Source organism: Sus scrofa, chromosome X (assembly GCF_000003025.6).
Source record: "Sus scrofa isolate TJ Tabasco breed Duroc chromosome X, Sscrofa11.1, whole genome shotgun sequence".
Lineage (NCBI taxonomy): Eukaryota > Metazoa > Chordata > Mammalia > Artiodactyla > Suidae > Sus > Sus scrofa.
The window spans coordinates 18,103,465-18,122,730 of record NC_010461.5 but is presented as its reverse complement, the minus strand read 5'-3'; the positions used below and the strand labels follow the sequence as shown (position 1 = coordinate 18,122,730).

The window sequence follows — 19,266 nt, the reverse complement described above, 5'->3', positions numbered from 1 at the left end:
TAACAAAAGCCTTGGAATCGAATAGACACGACTGTGAATCGCAGATATCCTACTTAAGAGCTAAAAAAAAAAAAAAAAAAAAAATTCAATGGGCCTATTTATTCTTCTTTAAAATGGGGGTAAGAGGACCCGCCATAGGGTTGCTGTGAGGATTACATCAAATACTGTATTAGGCACTCAGGGCAATACCTAGCCTAGGAGGCAATTAGTAAACATTGGCTTTTATGTTTTCAAAAAGATGTTTTGAAGAGGAACCAGGTACATTTGCTTACAACTTTGGCCTGAGTGGAAACCTCCTCCCAAAAGGACCAATATAGAGAAAATACAGTCCCAGTTCTCTCTCTAGCTCCTAGGAGGGGCTGAACCCGGGGCAGGGGAGTCCAAAGACTCCCCAGAGGCCAACGGACACAAGTTGGGGGGGGCTGTCTGCGAACGAGGATGGGAAAAAATATACATCTTTATCTTCACTAATTGAAACAGCGTTTTCTTCAATTATGCTTGTAAATCATCAACTATACCTGGCCACCGTCACCAATAAAGCACAGCTTTTCCTTGCTACATGACAGGGGAAATACCGATTTTTCAGCTCTACTTCGAAATTAGGGAGGCTACGAGGCCTGCGGCTAGATTGTATTTCAATGTGCTACTGAAGACGCGTGTATCACTACCCACTATTCCACTTCTTTGGGGTTTTATTTTGATAACGTCATTTTAAATAACTGGGTTATTTTATGCATTTGAAATTCTTATTCTAAGAAGCACTCCACAGGCTACCCCATGAGAGTCAAAGGCACACAACTTAAGAACCCCTACCATAAACCTTTTTCAGCCAAGCCCATAATTTCCAAGAGGCCTTCTGTTAATTTATTAAACAAGATTGCTGTTCTAAGACTAATTTAACATGAATAACATAAGTCACTTTGTTTCCCTTCAGAAACTACAGATCAGCTGTTCCAAAGACGGACACATAGTATCAGGAACTTTCCCCCATCAGACCCATCCCCTTAATTCTACAGGTAAATGCATGCCTTGTTTTCCCCAGGTGGACTTGAACTAGCTTTCTACCCTTACCATCATATCATTCGAGTCCATTTTAACCAGGACTTCTCCAACAGCCATGACCTATCAGAAGAGTGTCCAGGATGCAGACGGTGGGGGTCTGCGTTCCAAGCTACTACTACCCCCAGCCCAGGGGGAGAAATGGACATGAAGACAGCTACCTCTCCAGGTCAGGCAGGGGCCATGCGTACCTCGCTCACCTGTCTATGCAGCACACCTGATGCCTAGTGTAAACAAATCATGTGTCCTCCACCAGCCCTGAGATGCTTAAGTTACACAAATATGGGACATGTTTGTTCTCGTTAGCCTCAGGCTGAGAAATCACAGAATGTTTTCTAGGCGCAAGGGTCCTCGGAGTCCAATACTTCATTTACAAGATGATCAAAGAGGAGATCTTTTTCAGCAGAAACTAAAATTGCCTGAGTTACCTCATCAGCCAAAACTAAATAAGCACCGCCAGGCCCAACCTATAATTGCCCTTGGTGGCCCAGTGGCTGCTGGGTACTTACTAGGTGGCTTGCACTGGTAACTAAGTTCTACGGAATCTCAGCATAATAACATAAGTGGGTCAAGTTTAATTCCATTAAAATCACATCATGGAACTGGAGCATTAGGAAGGATTACTGACAAACGGGAAGAAGAACATGATTCCAGGCTCCACAGGCATTTGACTCACCGTTGAGTCACATCCAATACTCACACGCCAAGAGTAATGCCTTTTGACTCATTATCAATTAAAATAAATGTTTTTGGAGAGACCTCACAGGTGGTAAACTTCTTACTAAGTGCCCCTTAAGGAAAGCCAACAACTTAGACCTTAGTTTAGCTGGATCCCCTTATTTTAGAAGTGTGGATGGACAGTATGGGTGACATGCCTCACAAAATCAAGTGATGGGGGAATACCAACCAGAGTTCTCTTACTCCCACAAGTCATGAAGAGACGGGCTCAAGATCTGACCCAGACGCATGCATCATACACATCCTCCTCAATATTCTTTCTTTCTAGCATGTTCTTCACCTTGCCATCAAAACATTATCTTGAAGATTAACAATCCAAGACTCTGGCTGGGAATATTCCTCCATCTTTTTACGTTACTTTCTCTTCACACAATTATTTAGATGCCACTTTCACACATCTTCCCATCTTTGAACCTGCCAGCTTCCCCAGCTCCTTTCCAAACTGCACGTCCATGGTTCTTCCTCCCTCTTTGGCCAGCATCTGCTCCAAAACGTTCAAGTTCTCTCGCTTTTTCTTCAACAGTTAAGCCAAAGTTTTTCCCCACTTTCACAAAAGAAGACAGAAGCCCTGTGTGAGCAACCATTTCAAGAGACAAAACCTGAATTAAGCTGAAAGCTGTTTAAGGCTTCAGGCAAGGACACTCAGATTTAGGAAAGTGCCAGAATCTTCCAGCCTCATCCTGAGATTACCCTCCTTAGAGCCTGGAAAAGCCACGCTCAGCAGGCGCTGGTCAATGTTCACACTTGCTTGCCATCAAAGATGCTACCGAAGCTTAACTCTGAGCAGCTGAACAACTATTTCCTCAGGCCTCACCCCGCCCCTTCACCTTTAAACTGAATATGCTAGAACCTTCATTAACTACTAAATCTGAAAGCTGACAGGGCAATCACTCAACAAAACCTTCTAGCCACCTCCAATCCCCATTTTATCTCCTGATTCTCCCCAACTCCTTCTGTCCAGCCTCACCTAAGAAAGGAGGGTGAATGCTCAGTTTTCTCCTAGTCGCTTCCCGAACACCCAAATACACGGTTATTACTTAACTAGTAGTGTTTTCCAGCAACTCCTCTAACATTAAGAGCCCTATGCGGTGTGCACTGTCCCTCCTTGTTTTTACCAGAGGAGATGAGGCTCAGCCAAGTTGAGAAATAGAGCCAAAGTCACAAGCAGAGCCCATCAAGATAAGATGCAAACCTAGGTCTCGCTTCAAATCCCCAGTCTTTTTTATTTTATTCACCTTATGCCTTCCGAAATCCTTTAAATTGGGGGAGGGGGATGAAAATGCAAAGTGAATACTCCGAAGTTTAAAAAAAAAAACAGGCGCGGGGGCGGAGGGGGGGAACAGAACAGAAAGTGTGAAAGTCATGTTTTTCAACGCTAACAGAAAAGGTGGCTCCAGCCAACTGGAGGAAAGACAGTGAAAGAACCAGACCTGGAAGAAACGCTCCAAGTGGGACGTACGGGAAGCGCAGATTCCAGTCTGCGGCACTCACAGGTTTAAAAGCCACCAGCAAGAGAGACCAACAGTCCCACCCCTCCCCCCGCCCCGTGTTAGACGGTGTTAAACGGACCCAGAAAAAAAAAAAAAAAAAAAACGTGCAAAATACCCTCCTCTCCGCAATTCCTGCAGTCAGTCCGCACTTTCCCAGCCCTCCGTTCGGGTCGGCTCGCAGTCTTCCGAGCCTCTCCGATTCGGAGACTCACAATTCCCGCGCTCGGACCTCACCCCCCCACCCCCAATAATAATATAGTCACCGTTTCCTTTTCCCGTGCCCCCTTCCTTTCCGGGGGTCAGTCTCCTACGCAGTAGGCTAAGAATCCTGCGAGCGCGGCGCGGTCCTGCCCCAGCCCCGGCTCCCACGAGGGAAGCCCCCGCCCCCGCGGGAATTTGCCCGCCTCGGGGAACTGGACAAGGTCCGGCCGGCCGACCCCGCGCACGCCCCTCGCCCCAGTGGGCGCTGCGACCACGAGGAGTCCTCCTCCCCGTGTGTGTCGGGGGGAGGCGTGAGGAGACACCGGCGGCAGCCGCCGAGCCCGCGTGGGGCGCGGGTGGGCGACCCGGGGCCCGGAGGGCTGCTCGGCCCCTCCAGGCCCCGCGCTGCCGCCGGGACGGAGCGCGGCGGGAGCAGGAGTGCGGCCTCCACGCGGGCGCCGGTGCACGCGGCAGCCCGGGAGCCGCCCGCGCCGGGGCCGGGGCCGCGCGGCCGGCCGCATTGTTCGGCCCGCGGCGCGCGCCCCGCCCGGCCCCGCTGGCCCCAAGCCGCCAGGCGGCGGGAGCGACCGGGCAGGTGGCGGGCGCGCGCCCTCACCTTTGGCGCCGAGCATGAAGTCGAGCGTGCTGTGCCGTGCTGCTGCCATAGTGAGGCGAGGCCCTGTGCCATGCCTGGGGGAGGCGGCCGGGGAGACTGGGGGGCCGCGCGGCGTGTCAGGCTGCGGCCGGCGGGGAGTGCGCCGCGCCGGGGAGGCCTAGGCTAGGAGGTGGGAGGGACCGCCGGGAGCCACCCGGGGCGCGGGGGCGGGGTCGGGCCCGCCTCCGGGAGGGAGGAAGCAAGGACGCCCGCAGCCCCGAACTCCGAGCGTCGGGTGTGAGGCCGCGCTAAGGCAATGGTGGAAACGTGGGCGCCGTGCTCCCCGGCGTGCGTCACCAATGGCCGCGCCCCGCGCAGAGGATCGGGCGGGCGCTCCCGCCATCCGTTAGGTCACCTTAGGTTTAAACCGCGCAGCACGACTTCCGGGGGGCCCACCCCCTGCACTTCCCCCAGGCCAGCCCCCGAGCCCAGGCCCCTCCGTTTTCCCGATCAAGCCAAGAAAATAAAATGCTGGGAGCCACCCTGGAGCCTAAAAGTACTGCCGCCTTTTTCTTAACTCTTCAAATACTACAGTTTAATCCTTTAGAATTGTCATTTCCATTATCGTGAGCCCCGGTCGGCATTGCGTTTCGGCACCTTGGGTATTCAAATACGTATGTTTTCGCGAAAAACGGGAATGGGGAAAGCGCAAGGGAGGGGAAGACCATGTTACTGCTGACTTGGGAAATCACCGTTCCTAGAGTTGCTCCTCCGTCACTGATGTCTCCATTCGTGGCAGGGAACTTCCCCCCCCCGTGGGCTTGTCTTTGACTTGAAGGTTATGACTAGGGTTCAAGAAGATGTGCAAAGGAGAGATCATGGGTGTCTGTGCACTAAAGCCTTCCCTTATTACACGACAGTACCCCTGGGCCAATGCCTCCCTCATCCCATCTGCCCTCATGCGCCTCTCTCTGCGTTCCCCAGCTCCGCAGAAATTGCCCTTAATGGCTCGAAAAAATCTAGAGCAGTGAATTCTTGACCCTCCAAAGCGCAGGAGGAACCTAAATACTCATCTTTTCCGCAAACAGTTCCCAATGGCTGTTTTGTTGAGTCCTTCCACCTTTCTACAAGAACTGGGCAATGTCTTCACGACTGTCCTTTAACAGACCATCTTCTTAAGAACTTGCTCCCCTTTGTAGCTCCCACGTTGCTTTTCTCCTGCTCCCAGCCACCTGTTTGTTGCCCTGCATGTTTTCCTTTCTTCCATGCATCCAGGGTTCTCAATTTCCATAGCTATTCTGCCATCTCAGCCTTCTGTCTTGTTCTTCAGATTGCAGCTCCTGACTGCTTCCTGGGATGTTCCTCCAGAGTCCAGTTCCTGGGAACGTGGCTGGTCCTCCTGTGCCACGTTACAAGGGCAGCAGGGCTCTACAGGTCTCCAGTGTGCCTCATCCACTTATTTTTTTAAATTGAACTTGAAGATGTTTACTGCATTCTATTTTTGGTGGAAAGAAACATCACATATGTTCATTTAGCACATACCTGTGAAATATACAACGCAGCATGTAACCTGTGCAGTAGCACCGGGCCTCATACTCAGAAGGGCCCTGCACTTGGTTTACCTCTGTGCTCGAGCTGTCTTGAAATCATTAATGAGACTTTTGAACCAGGGGCCCCGTGTTTTCATTTTGTGCTGGGCCTGCACTTTAAGTAGCCGGGCCTTCTCAGCAGCTTGTGTCCTGCAGGGCAGGTGGCAGTGGCCAGCGCTGGCACCTGCCTTGCTTCTGAAGGTGCAGAGTAGACGAGATGAAAACCCTTGAGATGCTCTGCCATGAAGTAATCAGATAGCCACAGCAAAAGTGGAGTGTAACAAAAAGGCCTGAGAATGCTAGCACAGCATTAGAGATAAATGGGCCTTGAAATGGAGCCGACATTGTTGGGGTCATTTTAAGCATGTTCACAATGCATGTGTTACCCACTGAGGACACAATCCCAGCAAGATTGTGGAAGGTAGGATGCAAACAGGAATCAAGGGCTTGAGGCCTTTTTAAATGCCTCCAGCTGGGCTGTAAGTACCTCTTTGGATTCTGGAACGTGTTCTCCTTGCCTGGGTTTTATAATCTAGGCCCCTGGCTTCGAGGCCCGTTGGATGAATCATCACTTTGTGTGTGGGAATTGCTTGTGTTAGAGTGGACCGGTGTGTATCCTGTGCAACTGTTGTCACATCAAAGAAATCAGCAACTTTTCCTGAAACAAAAAAGCAGGAGACTCACCCAACTCCAGCCTGTGTTTCCCAAACAACAAAACCATGGCAATGGTGAAAATTTGGATGTCACAGATCAATGTCCTCTAGCCTGCCCTTGTCTGCACTTGGCCAAAAGGAGGCCTAAAACAGAAAAGCAGTCCATGGCATCTGTCAGGAGTAGGCCAGGCCCTCTCCTGTTGAACATAGGCAATTCCCTGGGGCCCTAACATCAGACAAGGCCACTCTGTGACCAGGATGGGATAAATCAAAAACAAGGCCACTCCTTAATCATGTCAGAACACAGACAAAGCAGGAACTTGTCCCAACCACCAAAGTCACCCAGTGTTCCTGGGTCCTGACTCCTCTGAGCAACTGCTGCTTCTTCACCAATCCCAGCCTTTGTCTGGTCTTCCCCCTTCTGGATGACATTACTAAGCCACCAGCTCGGGGCTCACGCCTGCTTCCAGACGGCACCAAACCAGAGCAAGACCAGGCTTCCTTCTTCGCTGCACAAAGCACCTGACGCAGGCCCCAGTCCTACGTGTGGTCCTTCTCGACACCCCCTTACCATGAAACCCTTCTGTTCCCCATGGTGTTTGGTTGTTCCCCTGCAGCTGTTCCTGGCAAAGGTGCGGGGGAGTGGCTGGAGGGTGGTGACAATAAGATGAAGTCAATACTTAGAGTGGAAAAACCTCTTAGCAAAGTGCTACTTCATGCTAGTTACTAATCTTACCCAAAACTCAGGTTCACCTGGGCCCATGTGCGTGCTGGCAGTTAGGCCAACTTGCATGTCCGCAGCTGTTTTTAAAAACTCTGGAGAGCCACACTATCCTGCACAGTTAGCAGCAGTAACTACCTCCTGGGAGGAAGAAAATCGAAAACAGCAAAGCACTTCTGTTAAAAAGGAGAAGGCGGTTAGTGGTGGCAGGGAAGTGGGGGATGCTAACTGTAAAATGCCACAGGCCACCTATTGGGCTGCTGCCCCCAAACCTGCCTTGTGGAGAGGTTGGGAGGGGGTTGCTACCCAGTAGCCTTTTGTTTTGCTGTTTTGTTTTTTTGTTTTTTCATCAGTTCACTTGGGACCCTTGGAGACACTCTGCCTCCCTGCCCCCTGTTTGCAGCTGTGATGAAATCACTTCCTCTCTTAAAAAAAAAAACAAAAAACAAAAAACTGGCCTTAGCTATCAGGGTTACAATGGCTGACAGAAATCTGGATCACTCCCCCACCATTTCTCAGACAAATGTGAGCCTCGCCCAGCTAGTTAAACACGATTTAAATTTCTGATTAAAAAGAGTGTATAGCCACCGAGAGGGGCCTGGAATCTTGGATACAGTGATTCTCAACTTTGGCTGCACAGTGGAATTGCCTAGGGAGCTTTCAAAGCTATTGCTGCTGCCGGGCCTCGACCCAGGTGCAGCCCAGGCATCAGGTTGTTAAAATAAATATATAAACACCCAGGAGATGCCAGTGCAAAGTGAAGAGTAGCACCGCCAAATCCCAAAGCCATGTGAACCCCAATAGATACAGCCATGAGGATGGCTCTGACTCAAGTAAATAAATACATTTTAAAAGCCAGAAAATAACAAGTGCTGGCGAGGATGTGGAGGAATTGCTGGTGGGAATGTAAAATGGTGCAGCCACTATGGGAAACAGTTTGGCGGCTCTTCAAAACATTCAACACAGAGTTACCCTGCAACCCAGCAATTCCACTCTTGGGTATAGACCCAAGAGAATGGAAAAAACAGGTGTTCAAACCAAAACTTGAATATTTACGGGAGCACTATTTACAATGGCCCAAAGGTGGAAACAACCAAATTTCCATCGACAGATGAATGGAGAAACAAAATATTATTAAGCCATAAAAAGGAATGAAGTACTGATATCGGGCATGACATAGGTGAACCTTGGAAACATTATGCTAAGTGGAAGAAGCCAGTCACAAAAGGACAAATACTGTATGGCTCCACTTGAAACGTCCAGAATATGTCAATTCATGGAGACAGAAATCAGGTTAGTGTGTCCTGGGGCTGGGGGAAGGAGGGAAGCCAAGTGACTGCTTAATAGGTACAGGGTTTCCTTTTGAGGTGATGTAAATGTCTTAGAATTATATACAGGTGGGAGTTCTTATTGTGGCTCAGCGGAAACGAACCTGGCTAGTATCCAAGAGGATGCCGGTTCAATCCCTGGCCTTGCTCAGTGGGTTAAGGATCCAGCATTGCCATGAGCTGTGGTGTAGATCGCAGCCACGCCTTGGATCCCATGTTGCTGTGGCTGTAGGGCAGCTGTAACTCCGATTCGATTCCTAGCCTGGAATGTTCCATATGTTGCACCTGCGGCCCCCCAAAAAGAATTACATACAGGTGCCCCAAATTATAAAAAAAATAAAAGACTTGTAGACAAACCAAGTTTGTAAGGTAAAGCTGTAGAGAGATTTCTATTACGTGAACTTTATCACCTGAAGCAAATTTCACGTCAGTGCCTGATGGGGTGGACTTAGTAGTGAGATGTTTGCGAAAAGGAACAAAATTGAAGGCTGCTGGGAAACCAGCCTCATGGTTGTGCTTTTTCCGGTGAAGAGTATTCTTCAGCCTTGAATGCTAACTTATTTAATCCTTTATCAGCCCTGAGAGGATTAACTGAGGCATAAAGAGGTTAGGTAGCTAGAAAGTACTAGAGCCAGGACTTGAACCCAGGCAGGTGGCTTCAGCGTCTAGCTATTCACCCCTTCATGTGCTGCCTCTGATGGCTCAGCCTTTTGTCTCAAAGCGTCCCCACTTTTCTCACAACTCCGCAAAGCTGAGGTCTGTGGGTTTGCCTGCCTCCCACCAGCAGGTCCCCCTACCCACCAGGAAGTATGTGATTGGAGAGGGTGTCCCGCCTCCCTCCTCCCTGGAGCAATTGCCTATCTCCACCAAACTGATTTCTGGTGTGAGTTCCTATCTAACCTCTTACTAGCTGTGTGACGATGGACGGGTTCATCAATCTCTCTGTGTCTCCTCCCCCTGCTGTAAAATGGAGATAATACCAGTATCCACCTCCTAGAGCTGTTGTGTGGATTCAATGAATAAATATACGACAAGCACAGAGGGCAGTATCTGACACATAAGTATTCAAGGAATGGCTATGATGATGAGGTCGGTGCTATTATTACTAGGGCACGCCCTACTCTGGGCTCTGAGCTCCTTCAGGACTGGACTTTTCATCCTCCCAGTGCTTAGCACCGTACCTGGCACACAGTAGGCCCTCAATATCTGTGTCCTTTGAAATGAACTGAAGAATAGAGCTTCATGCTTGACACCCCAAAAGACCCTAAGCAGAGAAACCCAGTTCTCTCGGGTCAGGTGTTGGGGAAGGGAGATGAGGGTGACAACCAACCCAGAGTTCCCCACTCTGGACTTCCCCATTCTCTCTTTTTTTTATTACTCAAATGAATTTATCACATCTGTAGCTGTATAATGATCATAACAATCTGATTTCACAGGATTTCCATCCCACAGCCCAAAGGACTTCCCCATTCTCTTGCCCATCACACGACTCATACAGTCAGCTTTCCGCATCCATGGTTCCGCATCCCCAGATTCAACCAACCTCAGATTGAAAAAAAAAAAAAAAAAGTCCACGAAGTCCCTAAAAGCAAAACTTGAATTTGCCCATGTCTGGGAACTATTTACACAGCATTTACATTGTATTTATAACTATTTACATAGTGTTTACATTGTCTTAAATATTATAATAACCTAGAGATGATTTTAAGATTCATTAAATGCAAACACCACATCATCTTATATAAGGGACTTGAGCACTCTCAGACTTTTCTGTCTGAGGGGGTCCTGGAACCAATCCTCTACAGATACTGGGCAGGGCACTGGGGGTGGTGGTGACTGTATTCCTGATCCCCAGGGTGCCAGGCAATCCACAGCCCATTTGTAAGTCCCTTAAGAGTTTGTTGGTAGAACTCTCTGGATGATTATTTAAGAAAAGTAAATGACAAAATACGGTTGTTTTTTTTGGGTTTGTCTTTTTGGGGCTGCACCCGCGGCACATGGAGGTTCCCAGGCTAGGGGTGGAATGGGAGCTGTAGCCGCTGGCTTACACCACAGCCACAGCAACACAAAATAGGTTTTCCTCAAGACATTGCAAGCCAGCACCCTGAGTGCCAGTCATAATCCTCATTGGTATCCCCGCTGGCCCTTTGAGAACTAGCTTGGGGAACACAAACGGATGAGAAGGCCTTTTCTGCTATTGTCTGCAGCCACTCTCCCACTGCCTGCAGCCTCACAGTGCCCTGAGAGGTGTTCTTGTAGCACCCCCGCCCCCACCAGGGGTCCTCCAGTTTGAGGACGCCTGACTTTTCGGGCAGATTGGCAGCCTGTGGCTCCATCACTCAGCCCAAAGGAGATACACAGGGGCCAGCGTTTCTTTTCTTTCTTTTTTTTTTTTAAGAATTATTATCATTTCTTCCCCCTTCTGGCCATGCCCACAGCATGCAGAAGTTCCCAGGCCAGGCACTGAACCTGCACCACAGCAGAGACAACTCGGGATCCTTAACCTGCTATGCCACCAGGGAGCTCCAGGACCAGCCTTCCTTAAGGCAGCCTCCACTTGAAACTCTTGACAAAGCCCTCAATTCTCCAAGTGAAATGCTGTCCAACCCACCCCACTTCCTCCTTTCTTCTCACTTGCAGCAAAGAATGGCGCACTAGGGAAGGGGAGACTGAATTGTTGCAGGGCATTATCTAAGCGCCTACGCTCAAATAGTGACACAATCAAAACTGTTACCAAAGCCAATAATTGTGCGTGTTTTGGTCCCAAGAAATGCCCTGGCTTCTCATCTGAATGCAGCATTTACTGGAGCTATACTCAAAGAGGTGACTGTTAGCACTAGTTCAATATATACTTTCCTATAAGATCGATTCCTTCCTTACTCCGTCTCTAGAAAGGCGGTTTGCAGAATGGTTAGGATCAGGGCCTTTGTCAGCACCCTGGATCCTAATCTTGATTCTTCCATTTGCTTGCGAGTGACCTTTACCAAGAGATCTTTGGCAAAATTTCTTCATCTGTGAAGGAAGTATCACAACAGCACCGCTTTCACCCAGTTATTCTGAGGATTAAATAAATTAATAGAAATACAGCACTTCAACAGTGCCTGGCACTGGAAACAACCCATGGAACAGTTATTACTATTACCAAGTTAAGACTACTTGTTTAACTGGTAGTTTCCTTTGCCCCAGTTCAAATGGTAAGTACCTGGGGGTTTACAGGGCAATTCCTATTTCAGTTACCATTTCCCTAGAGTAAAGCTAAAAGATTTCCAAAACCCAGAGGGTCCACCTATCTTAAATGTTTGTGATGCAACTCAGCCGTCAGAGATAATCCCAGAAGTTGATTGCAGTGGAGTTGGCTGGGAGCCGCCGTTTTGCCTCACCACACGCTTTCACCCGATGGACATTTGGGTCTTTGTCCTGAAACACCTCCTTTCAACAGTGGAGAAGCCCACACGTGAACATTCAAGGCCCAGCTCATGTACACACCCTGATCCAGGCAGGACTAATTACTTGTGTGCTTGCTCACCTGTGTTGCCACAGCACAATGATCAGCTTGCCAGCGAAGAACTTTCCACCATGCATTAGTGACGGCATGCTAGTGCCCCTTCAACTACATCTCCAGCCAACACACCTTCCCTAATGGAAAAAAAAAATCTAGAAAGTTTGAGGGACCAGCCCAAGACTAGATGCTTGTTAGTAAAATGAAGGCTCAGGGACCATGACTGTAAGCAGCTAGGGTAGGGGTTCCCCAGAAAAACAGGACCAGGCGTGGCTTTCCTGACATGAGAGAAGCCATTTTTGGAGTTCCCTGGTGGCCTAGTGGGTTAAGGATCCAGCATTGTCACTGCAGTGGCTTGGGTCACTGCTGTGGTGCAGGTTCCATCCCTAGCCAGGGAAATTCCACATGCCATGAGTGGGGCCAAAACAATAAACAAAAGACTCCCCCAATTTTGCTGTTCAAGGAAGGATCCCCAGTGTCCTCCTTACGTGGTTGCAAGTAATAACTCCTTCTTTCTCCCGATAGATCTTTGGCTTCATTGTGTTTTTTGGCTCAAGAACCACCAAGAGATGAACCCAGTTTTCTGGTAACAGGACCCTGGTGCCCCAGCTCCCTGGCCAGGGCTCTTTTTTTGAAACTACTTTGTCCTTATATCCAGCCTCCATTATTGAATGTCCACTATTGGCCACAGTATTTATAAAGTACTGGGAGTTCTTTACATATGTCATTTTTAATCCTCCCAATCCAGCAAGGTTTATTCCCTGTGTAAACACATAAATAAATAATAAGTAAATAAATAAACAAACACATAGACAACGAGGCCAAGTGATCTGCTGAAGTGCACATACAAGTGCGTGGCAGAGCCAGGCTTGAAGTGTGGGTCAGTCTGACTCCAAAGTCAGGAGATTTCTAGGCTATCATATTGCTGCTCAGCACTGGAAATGAGAGCAGAAAAAAAAGCACTGAATGGTTCATTTAAAACACACTCATTCTACATGCAGACAATTGTTGTTTTAAGGAAAAAGTAGAAGAAAAAGAGAGATTACATTTTGGCATGCAAAGGCAAAACAATAAATATTCTTTGTTCCTGTTCCTGGATCCCATTGCAGCTTCTTCAAAGCAAGTGAATTTATGCATGTTGACACAGCTCTTATTTTCAAATCTTCTTTGGCTCGGTTTGCAGCTTCTTCCCCTTGGCACAACCAGTCCCATGACTCCCCTCTGTCAGGCTCTAAGAATCCGCCTAAAATCATTATGCAGCAGTTACTAAGATCCATGCTGCAAAAATAATTTACTTCTCTCCACTAAGCCAGAGGTTTCTTCTGGTTTTATTACCTGGCATAGCACCATGTTAATCATAAAAGTCTTGTACTTTAAGGATACATTAATATTAGTACATTGGAGTTCCCGTTGTGGCTCAGTGGTTAGTGAACATGACTAGCATTCGTGAGGATGCGGGTTCCATCCCTGGCCTCACTCAATGGGTTAAGGATCCGGTGTTGCCATGAGCTATGGTGTACATCGCAGATGCAGCTCTGTTCCCGAGTTGCTGTGGCTGTGGTGTAGGCCAGCAGTTACAGCTCTGATTCACCCCTTAGCCCAGGAACCTCCCTATGCTGCAGGCGTGACCCTAAAAAAAAAAAAAAAAAAAGAAAAAAGAAAAAGAAAAAATATATTAATATATTAATGTTTACACACATACATAGATAGCTCCATTGTGGCTCGGTGTTTCTGTTGTGGCTCAGTGGGTTAAGGACCTGACGTCCTCTCTCTGAGAATATAGGTTCAATCCCTGGCCTTGCTCAGTGGGTTAAGGATCCAGCATTGCTGCAAGCTATGGCATAGGTTGCAGATGCAGCTCAAATCTGCTGTTGCAGTGGTTGTAGTGTAGGCTGCAGCTCCAATTGGACCTCTGGCTTGGGAACTTCCATATGCTGAAGCTGTTAAAAAAAAGCTTCATTCTGGGAGTTCCCGTTGCGGCGAAGTGGTTAACGAATCCGACTAGGAACCATGAGGTTGAGTGTTCTATCCCTGGCCTTGCTCAGTGGGTTAAGGATCTGGCGTTGCCGTGAGCTGTGGTGTAGGTTGCAGACGCGGCTCGGATCCCGCGTTGCTGTGGCTCTGGTGTGGGCTGGCAGCTACAGCTCCGATTAGACCCCTAGCCTGGGGTCCATATGCCATATTCATTCTGTCAGAAAGTTTATACCTTTTTTTTTTGTCTTTTTGCCTTTTCTTGGGCCGCTCCCACGGCATATGGAGGTTTCAGGCTAGGGGTCGAATCAGAGATGTAGCCATTGGCCTACACCAGAGCCACAGCAACACGAAATCCGAGCCGTGTCTGCGACCTACACCACAGCTCACGGCAACGCCAGATCCTTAACCCACTGAGCAAGGCCAGGGGTCAAACCCGCAACCTCATGGTTCCCAGTCAGATTCATTAACCACTGTGCCACAACGGGAACTCCTATACTTTTTTCTACATTATTTACAAGTAACTAATTTTTTCTCATTTTGTCTGAAATAGTATAATTTGTTTAAGTATACCTGTTGACATAAAACTCCACAAGTAGAAATGAATGGATTTTTTTTTTTTTTTTTTTTTTTTTTGTCTTTTAAGGGCCAGACCCTTGGCATATGGAGGTTCCCAGGTTACAGGTTGGGTAGAATCAGAGGTACAGCTGCAGGCCTATGCCACAGCCACAGCAACGTGGAATCCGAGCTCAGTCTGTGAGTTACACCACAGCTCACGGCAGTGCTGGTTCCTTAACCGACTGAGCGAGGCCAGGGATAGAACCTGCATCCTCATGGATGCTAGCCAGATTTGTTTTCATTGAGCCATGACAGGAACTCCATTATCTTACACTTGTTTCCTTAAAAAACACGAGGTTATTGCACTTTGGTTATTTGCAATTGACCAAAACTAATTTAGAAACTTCACATTAGCATGCTTGTGCAGAAAAGAAAATTGTAGTGCAATGCAAAATGCCTGCCAAATGGGAAAAATAAAGCTCAAAGAATGTTCCACTGCTGTTATGAAGCAACAGTAAGATCTCCAGTTGGGCCAAACCAACATCCTGTGCCTCCTGGTGGGACATACTGAAAAGGACCCAATAGCCCTTCTGTGGTCTTTTTGCCAAAAAATGTACAACCTGAATCTATTCATGAAGAAACATCAGATAAACTCCAACCAAGGGATTTTCCACAAAATGAATGGCCTCCCTAAAAAGCAAAAAAACGAAAAACAAAAAGGAGTTTCTGTTGTGGTGCAGCAGAAACGAATCCAACTAGTACCCATGAGGATGCGGGTTTGATCCCTGGCCTCGCTCAGTGTATTAAGGATCCGGCATTGCCATGAGCTGTGGTGTAGGTTGCAGACACGGCTTGGATCTGGTGTTGCTGTGGCTGTGGCGTAGGCCTGCAGCTGTAGCCCCTATTCCCTAGCCTGGGAACCCCCATATACCATGAGTGCAGCCCCAAAAAGCAAATGACAACAGCAACAACAACAAAACCCAAAATGAATGGCCTGTATTCTTCAAAAAATATCCAGGTCAAGAAATACAAAGTTAAGCTGAAGAACAGTTCCACAAGAAAGAAACTAAAAAGATAAGACAACTAAGTCACAATGTATGAGCCTGGACTGGATCCTGGACCAGGAAAGAAAAATAGCCACAGGAGACATTACTGGGACAAGTGACAAAAGTGGAACAAGGACTGTGGATTGAACAATAGCTTTGTAGCAATGATAAATTTCCTGACTTTGATCGGCGTACTGTGGTTACATAAGAGAATGTCCTTGTTCTTACAAATTACAGCCCAAGCATTTTGAGTAAATGTCTCCAACTAACTAGTGATGGGGGGGGGGCGGAATATGCATGTAAAAATAGACTGATAAAGCAAAATACCAACAATGGTTGAATCTGGATAAAGGGTATAAAAGAGTTCCTTGTACAGTTTCTACAGCTTTTCTGTGCCTGCATTTAAAATTATATCAAAATGAAAAGTTATCAGAAACAATGAATGTATAGAAAAATGTAAGACTATGTCAAGGAAAGTGAGAAAAGCAATGCTCCTGCATTGTATATGACACAGCAGTGTCTGAGACATGTTTAAATCTCTCGGTAATAGGCAAGCTTGACTTAAGGGAAACAGTCTGCCTTTTGAAATGCAGGGTTGAGGAAAACAGGAAGGTGGCCTTTTTTGATACTTTCAGCCCATTGTTCCCAGAGTTAATAAAAACCCTCAGGAGGTACATGCCTCATCCAGCCCAGTCACTCTCCACCAGGCTCCTGGCCACACCTCACCTTCACTGACAACTTTGACACCTGTATGACCTCAGTGCAACGCCTGTCTCATCCTAGGTGGAGTTTCGGCTTCTCGGTGGAAGATTCCACCAACGCCCTTGTCTCAGTTCCTTAATCTCCTCAACTCCAGTAATTCTAGAAACTAAGGGTGGGGCGGGGAGAAGAAGCAGCTCCAATTAAGGTCGTGGGCCATTCAGAATAGGTACACGGTGTCTGTTCTTTGAGCACATCAAGACCTTCAGTCCCCAGACCACCCTGTTTCCCCTTAACTTTATCCCTCACCATGGTCTGTTCTCGTCCCATGTGGAGTTAGCAAGTCCTCAACCTCGCAAGCCCTTGTCCTTTGTTCCTGCAAACTCCCAAACTTGGAGCAATCTAGCCTTTTGCCTCTCCTGGTCCTTCCCACTTGCTCCTCAGCATAATGGGGAGAACCTCACCTTGGCGCTGACTGCTGTGCCCATGCGCACACGCATAGGTGTATGTATGTGTGTGGGTATTTTCTCCCCCAAGACAGCTGGGCTTTCACCTTGTTCGGTGATCTTTGTTCACCTTTTCTCGGTTCTTTTATTCCTTGAACTTGCTTTATCATGTAGAAACCTCCATTTCCCGTGGCTTCCAGGACATCACTATCTTTGGGCTCCCGCTGCTTCTTTGCCTTGACAGCTCCTTCACAAACTTCTTCACAGGTTTCGCTCTCTGCTGTCTAAATGCTGCGTTTCGGCAGGATCCTTGGTATGTCTTCTTTCCTTACCCTGTAGCAATGGTTCTCAAACCTGACTGCATGTTAGAATTTTTATTTTTTGGCTTTTTAGGGCCGCACCCATGGTGTATGGAGGTTCCCAGGCTAGGGGTCGAAGCGGAGCTGTAGCCACCAGCCTACACCACAGTTGATAGCAACGCCAGATCCTTAACCCAAGGAGCAAGGCCAGGGATCAAACCTGCGTCCTCATGGATACTAGTCAGATTCGTTTCTGCTGAGCCACAATGGGAAGTTCAAAATTTTTAAAAATTATTATGCCTTGTCCCCTCCTGATTTGATTGGGTGGTGGTATGGCCTGGGCGGTGGAGTTTCCCAATCCCTCCAAGTGATTGTAAGGTGCAGCCAAGGTGGAGAACTTCTCCTCCAGGTGATCTCATCTACTCCTGCAGTTCTAGCCACCTATATGCAGAAGATTCCTAAAGCTCCTTCCCCAGCTCCCACCTCTTCCCCTGAGCCTTGGACCCGTCTATCGGTTATGTTCACCCCCTACAAAGTCAAGTGAACACACTGAACTCTGTGTTTTGTTTTTAAATTTTTTTTCTATTATTTTTTGGAGTAAAGTTTTACTTTTTAAAACATTTTAATTTTTTTTTTGAAATTGGAGTTCCCATTGTGGCTCTGTGGGTTACAAACCTGACCAGTCTCCGTGAGGACGCAGGGTCTATCCCTGGCCTCACTGAGTGGGTTAAGGATTGGGCATGTCCATGAGCTGTGGTGTAGGTCGCAGATGTGGCTTGTAGTCCGACTTGCTGTGGCTGTGGTGCAGGCCAGCAGTTGTAGCTCCGATTTGATCCCAGCCCGGGAACTTCTATAAGCCACAGGTGCGGCCCACAAAGACAAAAAAATTTTTTTTTAGAAATTTATTTTATTGAAGTATAGTTGATTTAAATGCTGTGTTTCTTTGTACAGAAAAGTGATTCAGTTGTACATACATATATATATATTCTTTTTCATATTCTTTTCCATTATGGTTTATTATGGGATACTAAATATAGTTCCCTGTGCTATACAAATAGGATCTTGTTGTTTATCCATCCTATATATAATACTTGCCTCTGCTAATTCCAAACTTCAAATCCTTCCCTCCCTTATCCCTGCTCTCCTTTGGCAACCACAGTTCTATTCTCTATATCTGTGAGTCTGTTTCTGTTTCATAAATAAGTTCATTTCTGTCATATTTTAGATTCCACATATAAGTGATATATGGTATTTGTCTTTCTCTTTCTGACTTAATTCACTTAGTATGATAATCTCTAGGTCCATCCATGTTGCTGCAAATATCATTATCTCATTCTTTCTTACAGCTGAGTAGTATTCCAATACATATATGGAAAGATGTGTGTGTGTGTGCGTGTGTGTACACACACACAGATATATATATACATATATACACATATACATATTTATATATATATACACACATATATACATCTATATATATACATCTTTATCCATTCATGAACATTTAGGTTGCTTCCATGTCTTGGCTATTATAAACAGTGCTGCTATGAACATAGGGGTGCATGTGTCTTTTTTGTTGTTGTTGTTGTTGTTGTTGTTGTTGTTGTTGCTATTTCTTGGGCCGCTCCCGCGGCATATGGAGGTTCCCAGGCTAGGGGTCGAATCGGAGCTGTAGCCACCAGCCTACGCCAGAGCCACAGCAACGCGGGATCCGAGCCGCGTCTGCAACCTACACCACAGCTCGCGGCAACGCCAGATCGTTAACCCACTGAGCAAGGGCAGGGACCGAACCCGCAACCTCATGGTTCCTAGTCGGATTCGTTAACCACTGCGCCACTACGGGAACTCCAACATGTGTCTTTTTGAATTGTAGTTTTGTTTGGATATAGCCCCAGGATTGGGATTGCTGGATCATATGGCAACTCTATTTTCAGTTTTTTAACAAACCTCCATACTGTTCTCCAATTTACATTCCCACCAGCAGTGTAGAAGGGTACCTTTTTCTCTATACTCTCTCCAACATTTATTGTTTGTAGACTTTTCAATGATGGCCATTCTGACTGGTGTGAGGTGGTACCTCATTGTGATTTTGATTTGCATTTCTCTAATAATTAGTGATGTTGAGCATTTTTTCATGTGCCTGTTGGTCTGGCTGTCTTCTTTGGAGAAATGTCTTCTGCCCCTTTTTTATTAGCTTGCTTATTAGCTTGCTTAACAGTTTATGAGCTGTTTGCATATTTCAGAAACTAAGCCCTTGTCAGTCACATCATTTGCAAATACCTTCTCCCAGTCTGTATGTTGTCTTTTCATTTTGTTTATGGTTTCCTTTGCTGTGAAAAACTTATAAGCTCAATTAGGTCCTATTTGTTTG

The 19,266-nt window shown here is 47.1% G+C and overlaps 1 protein-coding gene across 1 annotated transcript in view; it reads right to left on the bottom strand.

Annotated features, from left to right (window-relative positions):
- SMS (spermine synthase) overlaps positions 1 to 4,399 on the bottom strand; it is a 51,065-nt gene extending 46,666 nt beyond the window's left edge. The window contains exon 1 of the mRNA XM_021079653.1: positions 4,105 to 4,399. Within this exon, the coding sequence (XP_020935312.1) occupies positions 4,105 to 4,153 (49 nt within the window). The 5' untranslated portion in view covers positions 4,154 to 4,399. The remainder of the gene's footprint in view (positions 1 to 4,104) is intronic.